The 17,938-nt window shown below is 30.7% G+C and overlaps 4 protein-coding genes across 6 annotated transcripts; 1 reads left to right on the forward strand and 3 right to left on the reverse strand.

Moving 5' to 3' along the window:
- Nucleotides 1-4,194: 4,194 nt before the first annotated feature.
- Nucleotides 4,195-4,806, reverse strand: LOC123893139. Its single transcript, XM_045943062.1, has 2 exons — nt 4,744-4,806; nt 4,195-4,649 (listed from the first exon to the last, which is right to left on the reverse strand). The coding sequence occupies exons 1-2, from the start codon at nt 4,802-4,804 to the stop codon at nt 4,339-4,341; spliced, it is 372 nt and encodes a 123-aa protein (XP_045799018.1). The 5' UTR covers nt 4,805-4,806; the 3' UTR covers nt 4,195-4,338.
- Nucleotides 4,807-9,489: 4,683 nt separating this feature from the next.
- On the reverse strand, nt 9,490-9,980 carry LOC123893197. Its single transcript, XM_045943129.1, has 2 exons — nt 9,918-9,980; nt 9,490-9,823 (listed from the first exon to the last, which is right to left on the reverse strand). The coding sequence occupies exons 1-2, from the start codon at nt 9,976-9,978 to the stop codon at nt 9,513-9,515; spliced, it is 372 nt and encodes a 123-aa protein (XP_045799085.1). The 5' UTR covers nt 9,979-9,980; the 3' UTR covers nt 9,490-9,512.
- Nucleotides 9,981-11,134: 1,154 nt separating this feature from the next.
- LOC123890689 lies at nt 11,135-12,237 on the forward strand. Of its 3 annotated transcripts, none has more exons than XR_006802926.1 (2): nt 11,135-11,516; nt 11,608-12,237. XR_006802926.1 is itself a non-coding variant. In XM_045940345.1 (2 exons), the coding sequence occupies exons 1-2, from the start codon at nt 11,502-11,504 to the stop codon at nt 12,218-12,220; spliced, it is 546 nt and encodes a 181-aa protein (XP_045796301.1). In that variant the 5' UTR covers nt 11,135-11,501; the 3' UTR covers nt 12,221-12,237. The 3 variants fall into 3 exon arrangements, 1 of the variants encoding a protein (XP_045796301.1); XR_006802927.1 differs by having other exon boundaries at nt 11,135-11,471; XM_045940345.1 differs by having other exon boundaries at nt 11,690-12,237.
- A 208-nt stretch (nt 12,238-12,445) lies between these two features.
- LOC123892066 (protein FAR1-RELATED SEQUENCE 5-like) lies at nt 12,446-13,366 on the reverse strand. The gene has a single exon (XM_045941914.1). It carries the CDS (start codon nt 13,364-13,366, stop codon nt 12,446-12,448), a length of 921 nt encoding a protein of 306 aa, XP_045797870.1.
- Between the last annotated feature and the right edge of the window lie 4,572 nt (nt 13,367-17,938).

Below are 17,938 nucleotides of genomic sequence, written 5' to 3' on the forward strand. Positions count from 1 at the left end.
GAAACATTGCAGAAATTAACCTAAAATATAATGGAAAAATCAACATAAGTTTGTGTTAAATTTTAAGAATTGAAAAAATGGAGGAATGAAAAGAGGGACTTTGACATTAAACTTGTTGATTTTATGTTGTCAAAATAATATGTGTAAATAGTGAACAACAGTCAACCGACTCACTCATTGTGGAACAGAAGGTGTAATTCCTATTGACTTTGTTTTTTTAATAAATTTTTTTAGGGTGGGGGAGGATGGTGCTCCAAGCCAAGGGAAGACTTTAGCGCTAACAAGAGCGGTTACAAAAGTATTTAGATTTACCTCTCTCCAAAAATACTAGCGGGGCTCAAACCCGGGATCTCTCGGATTCAACACATGTGTGTTGACTTTTATATTAAATACTCCCTCCGATCCTTAATATAAGTTAAAATTCACTTTTTAAATACATATTGATGTATCTATACTATATCATAGATTATATATATCAATCTTTCAATGTGTTTAAAAAATGAATTTTTTCTTATATTAAGGACCAAAGTAATATTTAAGTTTATCGTTATATTAACATAAAGATTTAGTTAGAATAAAATATTGGTAAAATATAAGTTAAAATAATGCGCTCTTTCTTGTATAGAGCATCACCAAGAATTAAGGTTCTCAGCCATGGAAGATTGGTGACAGAGTTTCTGTGAGCAGTGAAGCTAGAACGGATTTAACAGAATCAATTTAAACTAAAAATAAAATAAGTGGTTTTTTGAATCCAATAAAAAATGTGTTGCCTTTGCATATTATACAATGATTTTTTAGGCTCCTTTAAGATTGGTGTTTGTTGTAGTAGATGAGAAATGTTCTAGTGACTAAACCAAACCTAATGCCTCTGCATATTCTGAACTCTCTTAAGTATATCTCCAACTCTATAAACTCTTTCCTCCAGTTCATAGCTATTGTCAATCAAACTTGTCAATATAATTCAAGCTATTAGCCTGTATGTATGTAACATTATTAATCCAAGTTTTGTACAGTTTCTCACTTCATCAACAATCAACACTGTGAAACTATATATATCATGAAGATAGTAAGATTGAAACTATAAGTGGTTCAAGTTAGTTATCAATAAGATTGAATTTAACATGACAATCAAATTCTGAATTGCCCCGTCTTCTCGAATGGATAGCGTCAACCAACAACTTTGAGTCACTTTCAAGTTGAACTCGCTCAAATCCTCGATGGATAGCCTCTTTCATAGCATGTAAGAGTGTCAATGCTTCGCCTTCCACTATGGAATAAAAAGGCTGCTGCCATTTAGTCAAACCAGCCACAAAATGTCCATTGGTATCACGAAAGCAAAGACCATAGAAGTAACACCAGACCCAACTACAAACGCAACATCAACATTACATTTTATCCATCCCACTCCTGGTTTCTCCCACCGAACCGGCCTAGGATCATCAACAGGAACAACGTTATGACGCTGCAGTTGGTGGACACTAAACCACTCATTCCAGACGACGAACGCCATGCTTCCAACTTGGCTCGGGGATTGAATATTGTCATTCCAGATCTTGTCGTTTCGATTGTGCCAAATGCACCAAAATAACGATGCAACCCGTCATATCATTGCATTGTCCTCGTTTCTGCACATTCGAAATACTCTGTCTGCGACAGTCCCATACTGGTAAGCTGCATTATGCAACAATTGTGATAAGCTTGCGACCGACCAACATTCGCGAGTTGCTACGCATCCAAAAAACACATGAATATCATCTTCGACCTCAACATTGCACACAGGACAGCTTAGTTCACATTCTACATAACGTTGTCTCAAGCGAACTCGCGTCAGCAGACACCCCCTACACAACCTCCATAGTAAGTGACGCGTTTTGTGAGGAGATTGGGCTTTCCAAATATCATTCCAATTGCCCTCTACATGGTGTCTATCGCTTCGAACAATACATCTCATGGCTAGATTGTAACCAGATTTAACTGAATAGCACCCATTTCTTTCCTCATCCCAAACCACGTTATCCTCTTTAACCGAACTAATGAGAGGGGTTGCAATAATCTCGTCCACTACCCGACCTGTAAACAAGTTACGAATCTTAGCTATATCCCACGCTTTATAATTCTCAAGTAACAAGACTTTAACAACTAAACGATACACATCTTCCTGCTTTATGTTTCTATTTCTGTATTTCTATTTTATGCATATTCATTGATGAAAGTACAAAAGCAAGTATTTTCAATATATCGTATCCACAGGGACTAGTGTGATATTAACTGTCGATCCACAATATCCATGATTTTAAGTGCGGGTTTTATATGATTTTTGTTTCGGAACATAAAAAGTGCGATATGAAAATATTTAGAAATTCATATAATAGAAATTGTCGGGATTAGACTTTATTATTTCATTCACATGTATCATTCAACTATTGACATATATATTTCATTCACCAATCATTATTACCACATATCTTTCATCGAACGTATCCGTGTCCAGATTACGCCGTGAAATCTATTGTATCGATTAACCTTCGATGTCTCGAATCATTAATTGGTACAATAGCTTTAAGCACTGATATTTGTAAGTGATTATTAAACATCAAAACCTATGTCTAGACCTTGAGATTTAACAAGTGATAATCTTAATTTTTGATTCAAATAACATATGTCTATATCATTCAAATCTTTTAAATAAACAAGCAACACAAGATATCACTAATATTGATTGATGAATAAAACATATATATCATAGTAAAGATGAGTACATGATCATAAACAACTACATCTAATCCCAACAAGGAAGAATTTAGCTACACATAGCCATAATCAACTTACAAGAGTAAAGAAGTGAAGAAATGAGGAACATAGCACTTGATCTCTCAAGTTGGGATGAATCCACCTTCAAAACTTCTTTAAAAACCTATTTCTATGATTTTCTCTCGTGTGAGATCTCTCAAAAGTGATTGATATCTAAAAATCTTCATCTGATGGCTATTTATAGACTTTTAGGATATTCATGTTCGCTGAGCGAACAAGCATTCGCTAAGCGAATGAGTTACTTCAAGAGGAGGTTTGCTGACACGTGCCTTTTAATTGCCTTACTCAGCATTTTTTCGCTGAGGCTCGCTGAAGCTCGCTATAGGACTGGGATTCCCTGCCTTTGTTCGCTGGGGCTTGCTGTAGCGAACTGCTCGCTGAAGCTCGCTGAGGTTCGCTGAGGACCCTTGCTGCACTGACTCTATTCGCTGCAGCTCGCTGAGCGAAGACCTTCAAATTTAGGCTTTTTCAGCACAAACCTAACAAAATGGTTGGGATTTTAACATATTCTAGCACAAGCCATATTTACAAAGAAAGGGATCAATTCTCATGGATTTGTTTTCAAAATAATGCAATAAGTGCTTAAATTCAATATGAAATTTTACTACTATTTGGCACTTATCATTCATCTTATTTTTTCTATAGTTTTTTTATTCCTATTTTCAAGCATAAATATATTGTCCTATTTTGTTCTTATCTATGATCTGTTTTATTCATATTTTTAAGTACTTTTTATTGTATTTATCTTATATTATTTCTACTGTAAAAAAACTTATATTCTTTCTATATATTATTTTTTGTATTTATCTTATATTCTTTTAATATATATTTTCTTAATTTTTTTTTGTGAAATTACAATGAAAGATATAAAACTTGCAACGTGATTAAAAACAATAAGGATAAATTGGTAACCTTGGTGATAATCAATTTTAATATATTAGTAATAGAAAATTAGTTTTTTAATTATATTATTACAATTTCTTAATTATCGTTTAATAGCGACAATTAACATTGAGAACTTATGTGATGGATTTAATTGATATGCACTGACGGTGTAAAATAATTTTACACTTTCACCCAATATCAACCATGTTTTCCGCCACATCACCCCACTTCACCTCACTTTCTTGATATGACATGACAAAATAATTGTTGTTTATTGGACGATTGTGTAAAACTATTTAACACCGTCGGTACATATCAATATCAACAATTATTAATTTTCTATTACTAATTTTCTATTACTAATATATTAAAGAGTTTAAATCTCGGAGCACTTACACCAGCAAGTACTAAAAGTAAGTATGAACCAGAAAATAAAGCTAAAGATACATATATAAATAATTAAATGAGAACAAAATATGTAAAATTAATTATTATTATTATAAAAATTAATTATTACACCGATAATCATTCCATATATAATATGCCACAATGGTTGCATATCATTCCATGCATATACAGTATAATAGTAATAACCAGTCTTACAAAAAAACTAATTATTTTTTGTATACTAATTAATCCTAATCAAGAACATTGAATTTGTGAAGAAATTGGATGAAATTGAAACTTAGGTTCCCAAGCATAACGGAAGATGAGAGATTCATAAGAATGAATAGGTTCTCCTTTCTTAACAAGACACTCATTTTCATGAGCATTTAAGATTGCTGGATCATCTTCAAGATATGTTTGAAATCCAGTGCAATTAAGCTTAACTTGTGATTGAGTACAAACACAATTATTGGTTATGTTAAGTTTCCACACTGGCATGCCATGTGCACCATCATGTGTTGTGTAATGCATAATTTTAATGTCACTCAAAGAGCATTCTCCATTAGCTGCAATATTTTGAACAATGAATCAATAAATCATTTAATAAAAAAATAAACTTATATAAATAAATAATTAATTTTGGGATGGAAGGTATGATACCTTGGAAAATGAGGGCAAGGAAGAGAGTAATAAGGGAGAGAAGCTTGAAAATTGAAGCCATTGAGATTGTTATTGTATAGTTCTTGTATCGTTTCACGTTATTTATAGATTGAAATGCTAATCAATTAAAAGGAATATTGATAATAATAACTCATTAAACCAAAAACAATTTGAGATTTGAGATTTGAGATTTGACTAGGATTTTTTCGTCATTAAAAATAAAAGAAAGAATTGACCTAGACTTTTTTTCTTTCACGTTTCCTATTTCTATTTAAAAAAATATAAACCTTCTAAAAATGTTGTTTTTTTAATGGGTTTAATTGATATACACCGATGGTGTAAAATAATTTTACACTGTCAACCAATACCAACCATGTTTTCCGTCACATCACCCTATTTTACCCCACTATCTTGACATGACATGGCAAAATGATGGTTATTTATTGGACGATCGTGTAAAAATATTATTTTACACCGTCAGTGCATATCAATTAAACTGTTAATTAATTAACCTTCTAAAAATGTTTTAAAGTGGAACATTATAAATTTTAATAAAAGAATGAATTTTAATATTTTATAATACTAAAAAGAGATGCAATATTTTTTTGAACTTTACTCGAAATATTAAGGATAAGATCCGTTTTTGAAAAGTTAGAGAAATACGTTATAGGTTAAACTTTTTTTTTTATTGACTAAATAGAACTTTACATAGTAGAATTATATATCAAAGATATACTTTTTTTTTATATCTTTCTTTCACCCCTTCATTTATCTATATATTCATATTGCTTTACAACTAATAATCACATTCTTTTTTATTTCAGTTGCTATAATTCAATTCTAGCACCACATAGGTTAAACTTCCTTAGAAAAAGAAATTCCGTAAATTAAAAGAGTTTAGATAAAAAGAAAGGAGTTTTCGTTTTTAGAAAAAGAAGATTTTAAAGAGAGCCATTATTGTTTAGATAAAAAGAAAGGAAATGGTAAGCCATATATAAAAGAGAGATACAAATATAGAAAAAGAAGAGGGAGATGAACCACAACCTTCTAAAAAAAAAAAAGAAACAAGAAATTAGAAGTAAGATAAAACAAAGGAAAGAAAAAAGCAAATTAATTTTAATTGGTACACATCTTATGTGGACGTGTACCGGTATATTGTTAAGGTGTATAATTTTAATTGGTCCACATGTAATAATAATTTAACATGTCATTTCAAGACTTCTTTCAATAGAAATTTCCTAAATTACTCTTTTAATTTACAAAAAATTTAAAATGGAAATTAAAGAAATTTCCTAAATTGCCTTTTGTCAAAATAAAAAGAGATGTTTTGTAAAAAAAAAAAACAAAAGAGATGAGATGAGATGTTTTAGATGAGATGAGATTTTTAATTTACAAAAATTTCAAAATGGTTTTTTTTTTTGTGAAATTGACAAAAGGGTTTTAATATATGTATAATTTTTTGCTTTTCATCAATTTATATTATTTTTTATACTTATAGCAACACTCGTTTTGAAGCATTTCTTTCAATTTCTCGTAAAGTTCATATTTTTATTTCATATATGCAATTTCGAGGTTTTTCAATTTCCGACGGTTGGATTTTTTTTGTTTTAGGTTGTGGGTATCATTCTTCTCTTTCTTGCATCAAAAAATTCATACTAAATACCCCCCCCCCCCCCCCCGATCCTATATATAAGAAAAAATTTATTTTTAAATTCAATGTAAAGTTGATGTATCTAGACTATAATGTTATCTAGATACATCAATTTTACAATGAATCTAAAAAATAAACGTTTTCTTATATATAGGATCAGATGGAGTAGCATTTTCCTTTAGAGTATGTTTGGTTCGACGTAGATGGAGGGAAGGGGAGGTGGGGAAATATTTGTAATAAAGGGTAATTTTGGTAGAAACTCTCAAATATCTCAAATGTTATATATTTTTTAAAAAACTCTCTCAAATATTATATATGCGGTACTTTTTTTTTTTTTTTAAACTCTCTCAAATATATATATTTTTTTTGTAGAAACTCTCAAATATTTTTTTTGTACAATATTTGAGATATTTGAGAGTTTCTACCAAAATTACCCTTTACTAAAAATATTCCTTCAAATCATTTTATTGTTTAATCAAACAAACTTAACGCCTTTCATTAACTAGTAAATGTTCAATACATAAGGGAATAATCTCAAATCTACGAAAACTAGCCCAAGAATTGGCCGCTCGAGCAAGTGAATGAGCAACCATATTCGCTCGTCTCCTAACAAACTTCACTTCAAAGTTTATACACGATAACATAATTTGGATAATATCAGCAACAATTAAACTAAATTCCGAATTACCACTACGCCTCGTTCGAATAGCTTCAGTCAACACCTGCGAGTCGCTTTCAAATTGAACCCTATCCAGACCTCTATTAGGTAAATGAATATTATATTAGATCATTAAATTATTAGGTAAACGAATATTTTTCCGAAAGAAATCATTTTTTATCATTTAAAATATTATAATAACTAAATACTATTTATCAAAATTATAAAAAAAATATAATTTTTATCACTCATGATAGTCAATATTGATTTTTTTTATGAAAAAATGTAAAAACGTTTGTGTATTGCTTATAAAACATTGAAATTGTGTCTTTTCTTATGAAATTATTATCTCTGTAATACAATAATCGGCAAATAATTTTTTGATTTAATAAATAATTATTAATTTATTAATTAATTGATCTAATGTACCGGTAGATTGAATTTTTTCATATGTACCATAGAAACCCCCTAATAAGTTTGAGGACTTTTCTTACTTAATCCCTCAACAAGTTTTATTAGAAAATTGAGGTTTTCATGTAGTGTGTGATTCTTTAAAAAAAAAAAGAAGATTAATTCTACCAATTATGATTAAGGGTGCGTTTGATCTGCTAAAATTTAAGGGACTTGACAGGACAACTTCAGTTGTATTGTACGTGTTTGATTTTAATTTTTTTCTCAAACAATTCAATACCACCTAATTAGAACGAGACACATGACATTTAAATTTTTAGCAATATAACATTTCTATATGTCAACTAATTGGATTACCTGTGAATCAAAAACCTAGTTATCAGAAAAAAATTATTAAGTTGCTACCAATTCTACTGATAAGAACTAAAAAAATAAATTGACCAAATTGAAATGTAAAACACTTAAGAATTTAAATGTTGACAATGTAACAGTTCAACATCAACTAGTTAGATTAACTATGACTCAAGAAACGTAATTCATATGAAATGAGTGTTAAGTCTCAACTAATTTTCTCAACTGTGAGGGAATCAATTCATCTCAATTAATTTATTCAACTTGACCTAATTGAAATGATAAACACTTAAAAAGTTGAATTTCAACATTCTAGCTAACAGTTCAATCTCATATTGTTGGACGAATTATTACACCAAAAACCTAGTTATTATGAAAGGATTGTTAAGTCACAACCAATTAGAATGAAAGGAACTAAGGAGATCAAACATTCTCAATCTCACTATTCAACTTGACCAAGTGGGAATGAGAAACACTTAAGAATTCAAATTCTAAAATCAAACAATTCAACCTCAACTAGTTAGATTAACTATGACTTAAAAAAACTTAGTTCAAATGAAATGACTATTAAGTCTCGACTAATAATGCCAATTGTGTCAACAGAAATAAAAAATTTTAGATCAAACCCTTCAACTTAAAACATAGTTCATAAGCAAACTTAACTAATTATACTTACTTTATTAAGTAATTCAATTTTTCTCATTCAAGTCGTTTAATATCACTTGATTGACAATAACTTATGAATTTAAATTTCGACAACCAAGCATGTCGAACAATATCAAAAGTTCATTTACAAAACTTTAGTATTTTTTAATATGAGACGAATTAAATATGAATTTTCTAAATCAAAATATCAAGATAAAAGTAACGGATATTTTGACCTAGAAATCAAATTTTGTGCTCCTTACTTTTGGACAAACTTTTTATAATGTGCTATACATATTTGCAAAATCATCAGAAATATACATTAACTTTACAACATGACCAAAATTGCATGCATAAACATTTTGTGGGGATCAAAACATGACATTTTCTTATGAAGATAAAAAATAAATTTAGTAATTTTGTATCGATAACAAACTTATTTAACCCTGTAAAATATAACGAATCACTAAAAATTAAAAATATTACAATAAAATATATAAACATATTAAAAAATTAAAGTTTTTTTTACTAAAACATAAATATTTTTTAATAATTATATGCACTAATGATTAGGTGGTAAATGAATATTTATCTTTATAAACTAATAATATTAAAAAAAATGAAATATTAAAATCATAGTTGGATCAATCATATTAATAATTTTAAAAGTTTTTTTTTGTTTGAATAATTAAAAAAGTTATTAAAATTATATTTTAATTTTTAAGAAAATACAAAATACTAAATTAATATTATTTATAAGATATTAGAATAATATTAAAATATTTGAACTTGTTGAAAATCATATATAAGTTGAAAGATATGATGCATGATTTGATTTATTGTGGAAGGATACATTTGCCAATATTAAAAAGTAGTGTTTAATATAAAAAACTTAATAAAGAAACAAAATATGCATTAATTTTTTTGTTGTTGACAAATCTGCATTAATTACTATATTACTTGTTAACCACATCAACAGTGTACCGGTACACATCCACATAATATGTGTACCGAAGAATTCACCATTATTTTTTGTATACTAATTAATCCTAATCAAGAACATTGAATTTGTGAAGAAATTGGATGAAATTGAAACTTAGGTTCCCAAGCATAACGGAAGATGAGAGATTCATAAGAATGAATAGGTTCTCCTTTCTTAACAAGACACTCATTTTCATGAGCATTTAAGATTGCTGGATCATCTTCAAGATATGTTTGAAATCCAGTGCAATTAAGCTTAACTTGTGATTGAGTACAAACACAATTATTGGTTATGTTAAGTTTCCACACTGGCATGCCATGTGCATGATCATGTGTTGTGTAATGCATAATTTTAATGTCACTCAAAGAGCATTCTCCATTAGCTGCAATATTTTGAACAATGAATCAATAAATCATTTAATAAAAAAATAAACTTATATAAATAAATAATTAATTTTGGGATGGAAGGTATGATACCTTGGAAAATGAGGGCAAGGAAGAGAGTAATAAGGGAGAGAAGCTTGAAAATTGAAGCCATTGAGATTGTTATTGTATAGTTCTTGTATCGTTTCACGTTATTTATAGATTGAAATGCTAATCAATTAAAAAGAATATTGATAATAACTAGGATTTTTTCGTCATTAAAAATAAAAGAAAGAATTGACCTAGACTTTTTTTCTTTCACGTTTCCTATTTCTATTTAAAAAAATATAAACCTTCTAAAAATGTTGTTTTTTTAATGGATTTAATTGATATACACTGATGGTGTAAAATAATTTTACACTGTCAACCAATATCAACCATGTTTTCCGCCACATCACCCCATTTTACCCCACTTTATTGACATGACAGGGCAAAATAATGGTTATTTATTGGACGATCGTGTAAAAATATTATTTTACACCGTCAGTGCATATCAATTAAACTGTTAATTAATTAACCTTCTAAAAATGTTTTAAAGTGGAACATTATAAATTTTAATAAAAGAATGAATTTTAATATTTTATAATACTAAAAAGAGATGCAATATTTTTTTGAACTTTACTCGAAATATTAAGGATAAGGATCCGTTTTTGAAAAGTTAGAGAAATACGTTATAGGTTAAACTTTTTTTTTATTGACTAAATAGAACTTTACATAGTAGAATTATATATCAAAGATATACTTTTTTTTTTTTATATCTTTCTTTCACCCCTTCATTTATCTATATATTCATATTGCTTTACAACTAATAATCACATTCTTTTTTATTTCAGTTGCTATAATTCAATTCTAGCACCACATAGGTTAAACTTCCTTAGAAAAAGAAATTCTGTAAATTAAAAGTGATATATAAAAGAGAGATAGTTTTTAGAAAAAGAAGATTTTAAAGAGAGCCATTATTGTTTAGATAAAAAGAAAGGAAATGGTAAGCCATATATAAAAGAGAGATACAAATATAGAAAAAGAAGAGGGAGATGAACCACAACCTTCTAAAAAAAAAAAGAAACAAGAAATTAGAAGTAAGATAAAACAAAGGAAAGAAAAAAGCAAATTAATATACCACCCAAACTACGAAATCCTACCATTATAATGGAGGACGAGGTTCACCGAATTGTAAGGGTTGAGTACTCCTTGTAATTCAATTATTTGCTTATAAAAAAAAAATGAATCCCTACCATTAACGCGGGTAATGTGAACAAATAGGATCCGGATTCTCTCCATCACCCACTGTCTCCTTCTCTCTCCTTCTCCAATCCTGACCCGTTAGATAAATCTTGCGGTCAAAATCTATTTTGACAAAACAAGCGTACTACACATATTACATGTAATCCCAAACTTGAAACAAAACATCCTTTGCGTGCGAACGATTCAGACAACAACACCAACTTGGGCGGCGGCGCAACAGTGGGTGAAGTAGTGGCGCTGTGGTCGGAGATGACGCTGCGGTGGGCGAAGCAGCGGCGCTGTGGTTGGAGATGACGCAACGCTCGAAGACGCAGCGGCAAGAGACGGCAGTTTATGCGGTGGTCGACGAAAAGACGATAAGTGGTCAGCAAAGCAGAGAAAACACAACATAAGATGAATGATAAAAATGTGAAATTTATTTCCTTCCTTATTCTGATTTGTTTGTTTCTATCTTTCTCTATTGATTTTGTTTCTTTTGTATTTATTGACGGGAAGATAGTGAAATTATTGAAGCACAATGGAGAAAATTGGTTTGTCATCAAATGGTGTATTGATGTAGTGTTTTGTTGCGAATATCACAGCCACTGCACACAAACCACCTTGCTGCTACTGCTGGGTCTGTTTCAATTTTTGTTGATGCTGGATGTAGTGTGAATGCACCAACAGGCTGGGGTTTGGTTTTCAAAGATCACAATAGTGTAACAACCTTCAGTGCTTGTAAAAGAGACGACATTTCAGTCGATCCAATTATGGTTGAGGCTTTGGGTATTATACGGGCCATCCAACTAGCTCGAGATCTAGGCCTAAATTATGTCTCCATTTTCTCTGATGCAGCTACTGTGGTGGATTATATTAACAAGAAGGCAAAGATAGCAGCAATTGATATGGTGGTCCAAGATTGTAGAGCTTTAATTTCTAGTTTGTTAAATGTTAGTGTTATGTTTGTTAGAAGAGACCAAATTGGTGATGCTCATAACCTGGCCTCATTGGCAAAAGTTGTGGGTAATAGAACATGGATAGGTGTAACTCCCATTGTGTTTGGTATTTCAAATTATGCAGGTGATCATGTTTCTATATGTATTCCAAATGGTTGTGTTCCAGCTTTTATCTAATGAATGATGTTTAACTTCAAAAAGGATTTGGTTTTGTTCTCAAATTACTTTGTCTCTAAACCACTAAACTAGAAAAATCAAGAAAATATGATATCATAATGAATGATGTTTCTGATATTGCACAAAAAAACCATTAAATTACTTCATATTTAATTTACACTTTGTAGCAACTAAAGTCATATTACACAAAAAAATCAGAAAACTGATATTGTATTTATACTTATACTATTTCTTGAATTTACACTTGTAACAAGATGCCCATTTCTTCTTCAAACTGTATGCTCTCCTCAACCATGGCTCTTCGTCACCATTGTAGTGTACAAGGAGGGTTCTCCAACTTTCTTCAAATTGTTTTTCATCATCATACCCATACATGCACTTCTTAAAGTCACTAAGAAAATGAGATTCACCTTTCATTAAATGACTTAAGTGCTTGATACAATTTTGCATCAAGTGCCATGTACACAGGCCATGGTAAGCTCCTGGCATTACCTGGACAAGTGCTTTTGCCATTGCTTGATCTTGATCAGTAAAAATTGTTTGAGGCGTTTTTTGCTTATGTGCCTCTAGAAACGTCTCAAAAAGCCACTTGTACGACTCTGCAGTTTCGTCGTACAATAATGCAGCCCCAAAGATCACCGCTTTTCGATGGTGGTTAAATCCCGAGAACACTGCTAGTGGTCTATATGAACTATTTGTGCAATATGTTGAATCAAGAGAAACCACATCACCAAAATATCCATAATCAAAGAGCATTCTCGCATCTGCCCAAAATACATTAGTAATTTGATCTTCCACATCCATTTGATAAGCATGATAAAAAGAAGGACTATCAAGCGACATTTTTTGAAAGTATTGCAATAGATACCCGGCTTCCCCATTTACTAAACTGTTTTGCCTTCTTTTTTTTAGATAATTCTTTTGATCAAGGCGTGTAAATCCCAAGTTGGTTCTGCCACCCACTTCTTTACTCATCAAATCAAATGAACTCCTTTGTTGAAGATCGGCGTCATCCGCTAGATCAATTTGTTGGCAGTGAATTTCTGAAACTTTTCGTTGAGATGACAACATATGAGTTGTTTCTTGTGTGTGTAACATATGGTTATGTTCTACCACAAAATCATGAACCATCCAATTTTCACCCATATTCTTTAAGACCTATCCTTGCTGGACAGTTAGTTCTCGTCTCTGGTCTTGGCTTGATTGTTTTAAAATCTCGTTTGTCCGATTTTCGTAAGCCTTCTTTGCAACACATGAACCTACAAGAAGTAGCTAAGCCTGAGCCGTCCTTGCTTATGTGTTTATATTGTTTTCTCACTCCAAACCCCATTCTTCCCCCATAATCAACCCAAAACTTCCAAGCATCATCAATGTTATCAAAAAGCATTCCCTGTTTTGGCATCCAATCTTCTTGCATATTGTGTATAAATAATCCTACATTTTTCAAAAGAATGAATATATAATTTTATTTACACATGAATGATAAACCAATAAGAAAACATGGAAGCAATAAGAAAGAGTACAAACTAAATGCCTAAACCTACTAAGCATATAAACACACATAGATTCATTTGCAATAATGGTTTAGTTTTAATAAATCAAATACCCTGTTTAGCAGAATAACTATAAACAGAAATCAAACATATTCCCAAACCACCTTGATTATTATTAGAAACCTAATAAAACACACTAAATGCAAGATATTTGAAGCTATTTTTTCAATCAAAATATTTGAAACTTAGAGTTAGAAATTCTACAATGAGGGAGAGCAAAGACAATCAACTAGTGGAAGAGAATTATGAAAGTTTGATGTTAAGAGAGATATGCTAGTTTGTGGTAGAAGAAGAAGAGGGAAAGTCTAATGAATCCCGCCCAAATGAAAAACAGGGTGAAAAAGGGCATTTTATTGGAATCATATGTCCTTGTATCTTTTAATAATCTCTCATCCATTGGATTGATCCAATGGTCAATATGTGGAGAAGGAGAGAGATGGAGGCAATTGGGGATGGAGAGGATCCAATTCCGAACAAATGGATATGCCCTTCTTTGTGTTGGCCTTATACACCACCTCTGTAAAAAGGTTCTTCCTTAACAACAACATGGTTCAACACAGTTCTTCTGATAATTAATAGCTTATGCATTCTCTTCCTCTCAGTATACATCCTATGCCTAAAGTCCCCTATGTCATTCCATGAACCAACAATACCCAATTTTGGGGAATGCTGCCAGTCCACTCTTTGTGTTATGTCCAATTCCTTAGCACGAGCATCTTCGACCTGCACGAGTTCCACATGAACTACTGTAGTAGAGATACTAGGAAATTTCTCTACGAACACCTTATATGTTACCTCTTTAGCTCTTGTAACATTCTCAATAAGAGGATCTTCTTCTATTGCAACTTGATTACATCTTACCGCAACCATTACTAGTGTAGAAGGCATAGCAACAGGCTGCACTTTTTGATTGTGCACTAAACTCGCAGGATTTTTTGGGGGAAATCAAAAACATACAATTCTTAAAAGAATGCCAAATAATCTAACATAAAAATCAAAGTCACTCCTTTCAACAAGGATTCTTTCACGCAGGTTCAAATTTAGATCATCGAGAGCCAAATGACTGTCTAAAGCCCCAACAAATTAAAACAGAATTTGGGGCCTCGAATATTCACGGGCCCCATGAATACGAATCCATGTTTGAGCAATTGATGGTTGCACTATATAAGGATTAAAATCAGTGCGTGGACCAATCAAAAGTCCTAAGTAACAGAGGAAGAAACTCGTGGGCTTGAAAAAGTATAGATGTTTCTACCATATAATGGGCTTGTCTTGCTTATACTCGTGGCAAGAATGTTTGTGCCAATGTCCCTACTCGATAAATAACGCTGCTGGATGGCTTGCTTTTCTTCCACGACTCATGATTTGTGTGTCTATTTGGGGGTGATTCGTTCTCCCTAGATTTTATCGTTGCTTTTTTTCCACGAATCAAGTTCGCCAACAATGGAATTTATGTCGGCGTGAAATTCATGAATGTCACCAACAATAAGATCACTTCCAACCAACTTAACCTTCTAAAACACAACTCCTTTGATTTCATCAACTGAGGGAAGCTTAGTGAAGCCAAAATTATCCTATATAGAAGAAAAAATTCATCAGCCATGCATATATTTTGTCAAAGACAAAAAATCACCACAAAAGCTAAATCATTACCTAGAGATCCCAAAAATTAGGTTCCAGATTATCCCTATCGTTCATACATAACTTAGTGACTTTCATACAATGTCTCTACCAATTAAGAATATATCTAATTAAACTTGATCATAAACTCTGCAACAAATATAAAATAAGGTCTATGAGAACTTCAAAGCGTCCTAGAATGAATTACCTACCCCCTAATGCTTGGAAAAAGGAACTTTCGTCGTTGATATGGCTTAGTAGGGACACCCCTTAGTATTATATTTGGTAATAACACTTATAACCAATTGATTTCTTGTCTTCCTCTTATAAAATTCACTTCCTTTTGCATCTCTGCCTTCCTAAGTATAGGGACCATCTCAGGTTGATTCTCATCAGCAAGGGCCATCTAAGGTTGAGAGTTAAGGACCTAATCAATTGGAATCTGAGTTTGATGAACCTCATGGCTACCATGACTATTCTCATGATATCTCATCATAGTATTCACAATTTTCATGATCACTCTGAGAGTCCTCAATTGAGACATGATCCTCATAATTATGTTGATTCTCTATATGTTCAATACTAGGAACCTATTAAGCAATTTTTGGATTGGTCTCACTAGAATTACCATGTTCTCTATTTTCATCATGATTTACTATGGATATTATCATATTCTTCATGATTTTCCACGCTCCCTTCCTCATGGTTCTCACCTCGTGTATTGTCTTGATTTTCCACATGCATTTCACTATTTACAACATGATTCTCACAACATCCTCGTGATTCCGTTCAGAAACCTCCTTAAAAGGCTTAGGAACATATTGCTTAGATGATTTTCCTTAATCAACACGGTTGCTTTGGTGAGTATTTTTAAAATATTAAATTTTTATAATTTTTACTAATAGACAATTAAATATATTAGTGATCAAAATTGTGTTTTGGCGTATGTGCAGGGGTCAGACATGGTCTTATAACTAGGGACAGAGATAGTATTTTATAAGCTCACACAAATGAAAATTGTATTTTTATAAGTTATTTTATCATAAATTATCTTGACAAATTTATAATAATACATAAAAATTACATAAGTTGTTAGCATAAGCTCAAAAATAAGTTAATCAAAACGATCCTAAATCTAATTTCATCTACCCATGTGATAAAAATAAATAAAACAAAAAAGCAATTTGATTGCATTGAAAAGGAACATTTATAGACACGCAAAACTAGGGAAAAGAATATTACAAAAAAAAAACTAGGGAAAAGAAGATCAAAACATGGAAATACAAACAAAAAGCAACTGAAAAATTACTCAGTAGAGTTAAAATGGTGAAGAGGCAATTTCTGTAACCAACAAGATATGTAGAAAAATAATGAAAGCCTAGAAAATGATGCAATTTTATCATATATTCAATGATTCTTTATAATTATAAAATACTCATTTTGATTTTTTTTTTATAAAAAGCAACTCATTTTATAAATTCATTAAATAATTGATGTATCTAATCTATAATATAGATTAAATACATCAGTTATTCAATAAACCTAAAAATCAATTATATAAATAGCAGATCAAAGATCAATCCTTGTATGTTTTATGAAATGTGTAATTGATTGATTTGATTTTTATTTTGGTTGATTACTATTTATACTTCTCCTATCGATGTGGATAGAGTAACTCTTGTAGTTTAAAAATTAACTCCTTTTAATTTTTTAAACATTTTTTTTTTGTCAGAATTTTTTTTTAAACATTTTAAAAATTAATATTTGAGTAGTAAAATGAGTCATTAATTAGTCAAATCTGTTTTTAATTTCTTTGACAAAAAAAATAATTCAGTTTCTGTTTGACAAAAGTTAGACCCGTTTTTGTAAAAATGATAATATTACTCACCACTAATTAATTGATAAGGGTAGAAAGTAGAACAACTTGACCAAAAAAAAAAGTAGAACAAGTAAATTCTTCTCTTTTGTTTTGTTCAAGAGTAAATTCTTCTCTTTTTATTGTGACGATAACTTTTTACTATAATAGAAGCATGTGGGTGAATTTACGTTAATAGTTGTAATAAATAACACACAAAACCATTTCACAGTAAAAATAGTTTTGGATTACAACACTCTGAAACTATTCTGCAGTAAAAATGATTTTGACATGATTAAGTATATTTAATGTGAAATCATTCCATAGCAAAAATGGTTTTTGCATGATTTTAGTTTAAAACTAACTACGAAGCAATTTGATGACGTTCAGGGGTTGCTGTTGTTGATTTGGGAGTGGGAAATGATGCGTTTAGAGATTTGTTAGATTCAATTTGATGGTGGAGATTTGTTTATGCACCATACATAAGTTTATTCCTTATGCATAGTAACTCATGTCAAAAAAATATACCTTTGTAAACTAAAGATAATATCAAAATAAATAAATAAAATCATTGTAAAATTATTTGTAAAAAATTATTAAAGTAAAGATAATATCAAAAAAAAATTTGGTGTACATATCAATTTTTTTTGTAATGATAATATCAAAAAAAAAAGGTTTTCATCCCAATTT

This window comes from Trifolium pratense, linkage group LG6 (genome assembly GCF_020283565.1).
Source record: "Trifolium pratense cultivar HEN17-A07 linkage group LG6, ARS_RC_1.1, whole genome shotgun sequence".
Taxonomy (NCBI): Eukaryota; Viridiplantae; Streptophyta; class Magnoliopsida; order Fabales; family Fabaceae; genus Trifolium; species Trifolium pratense.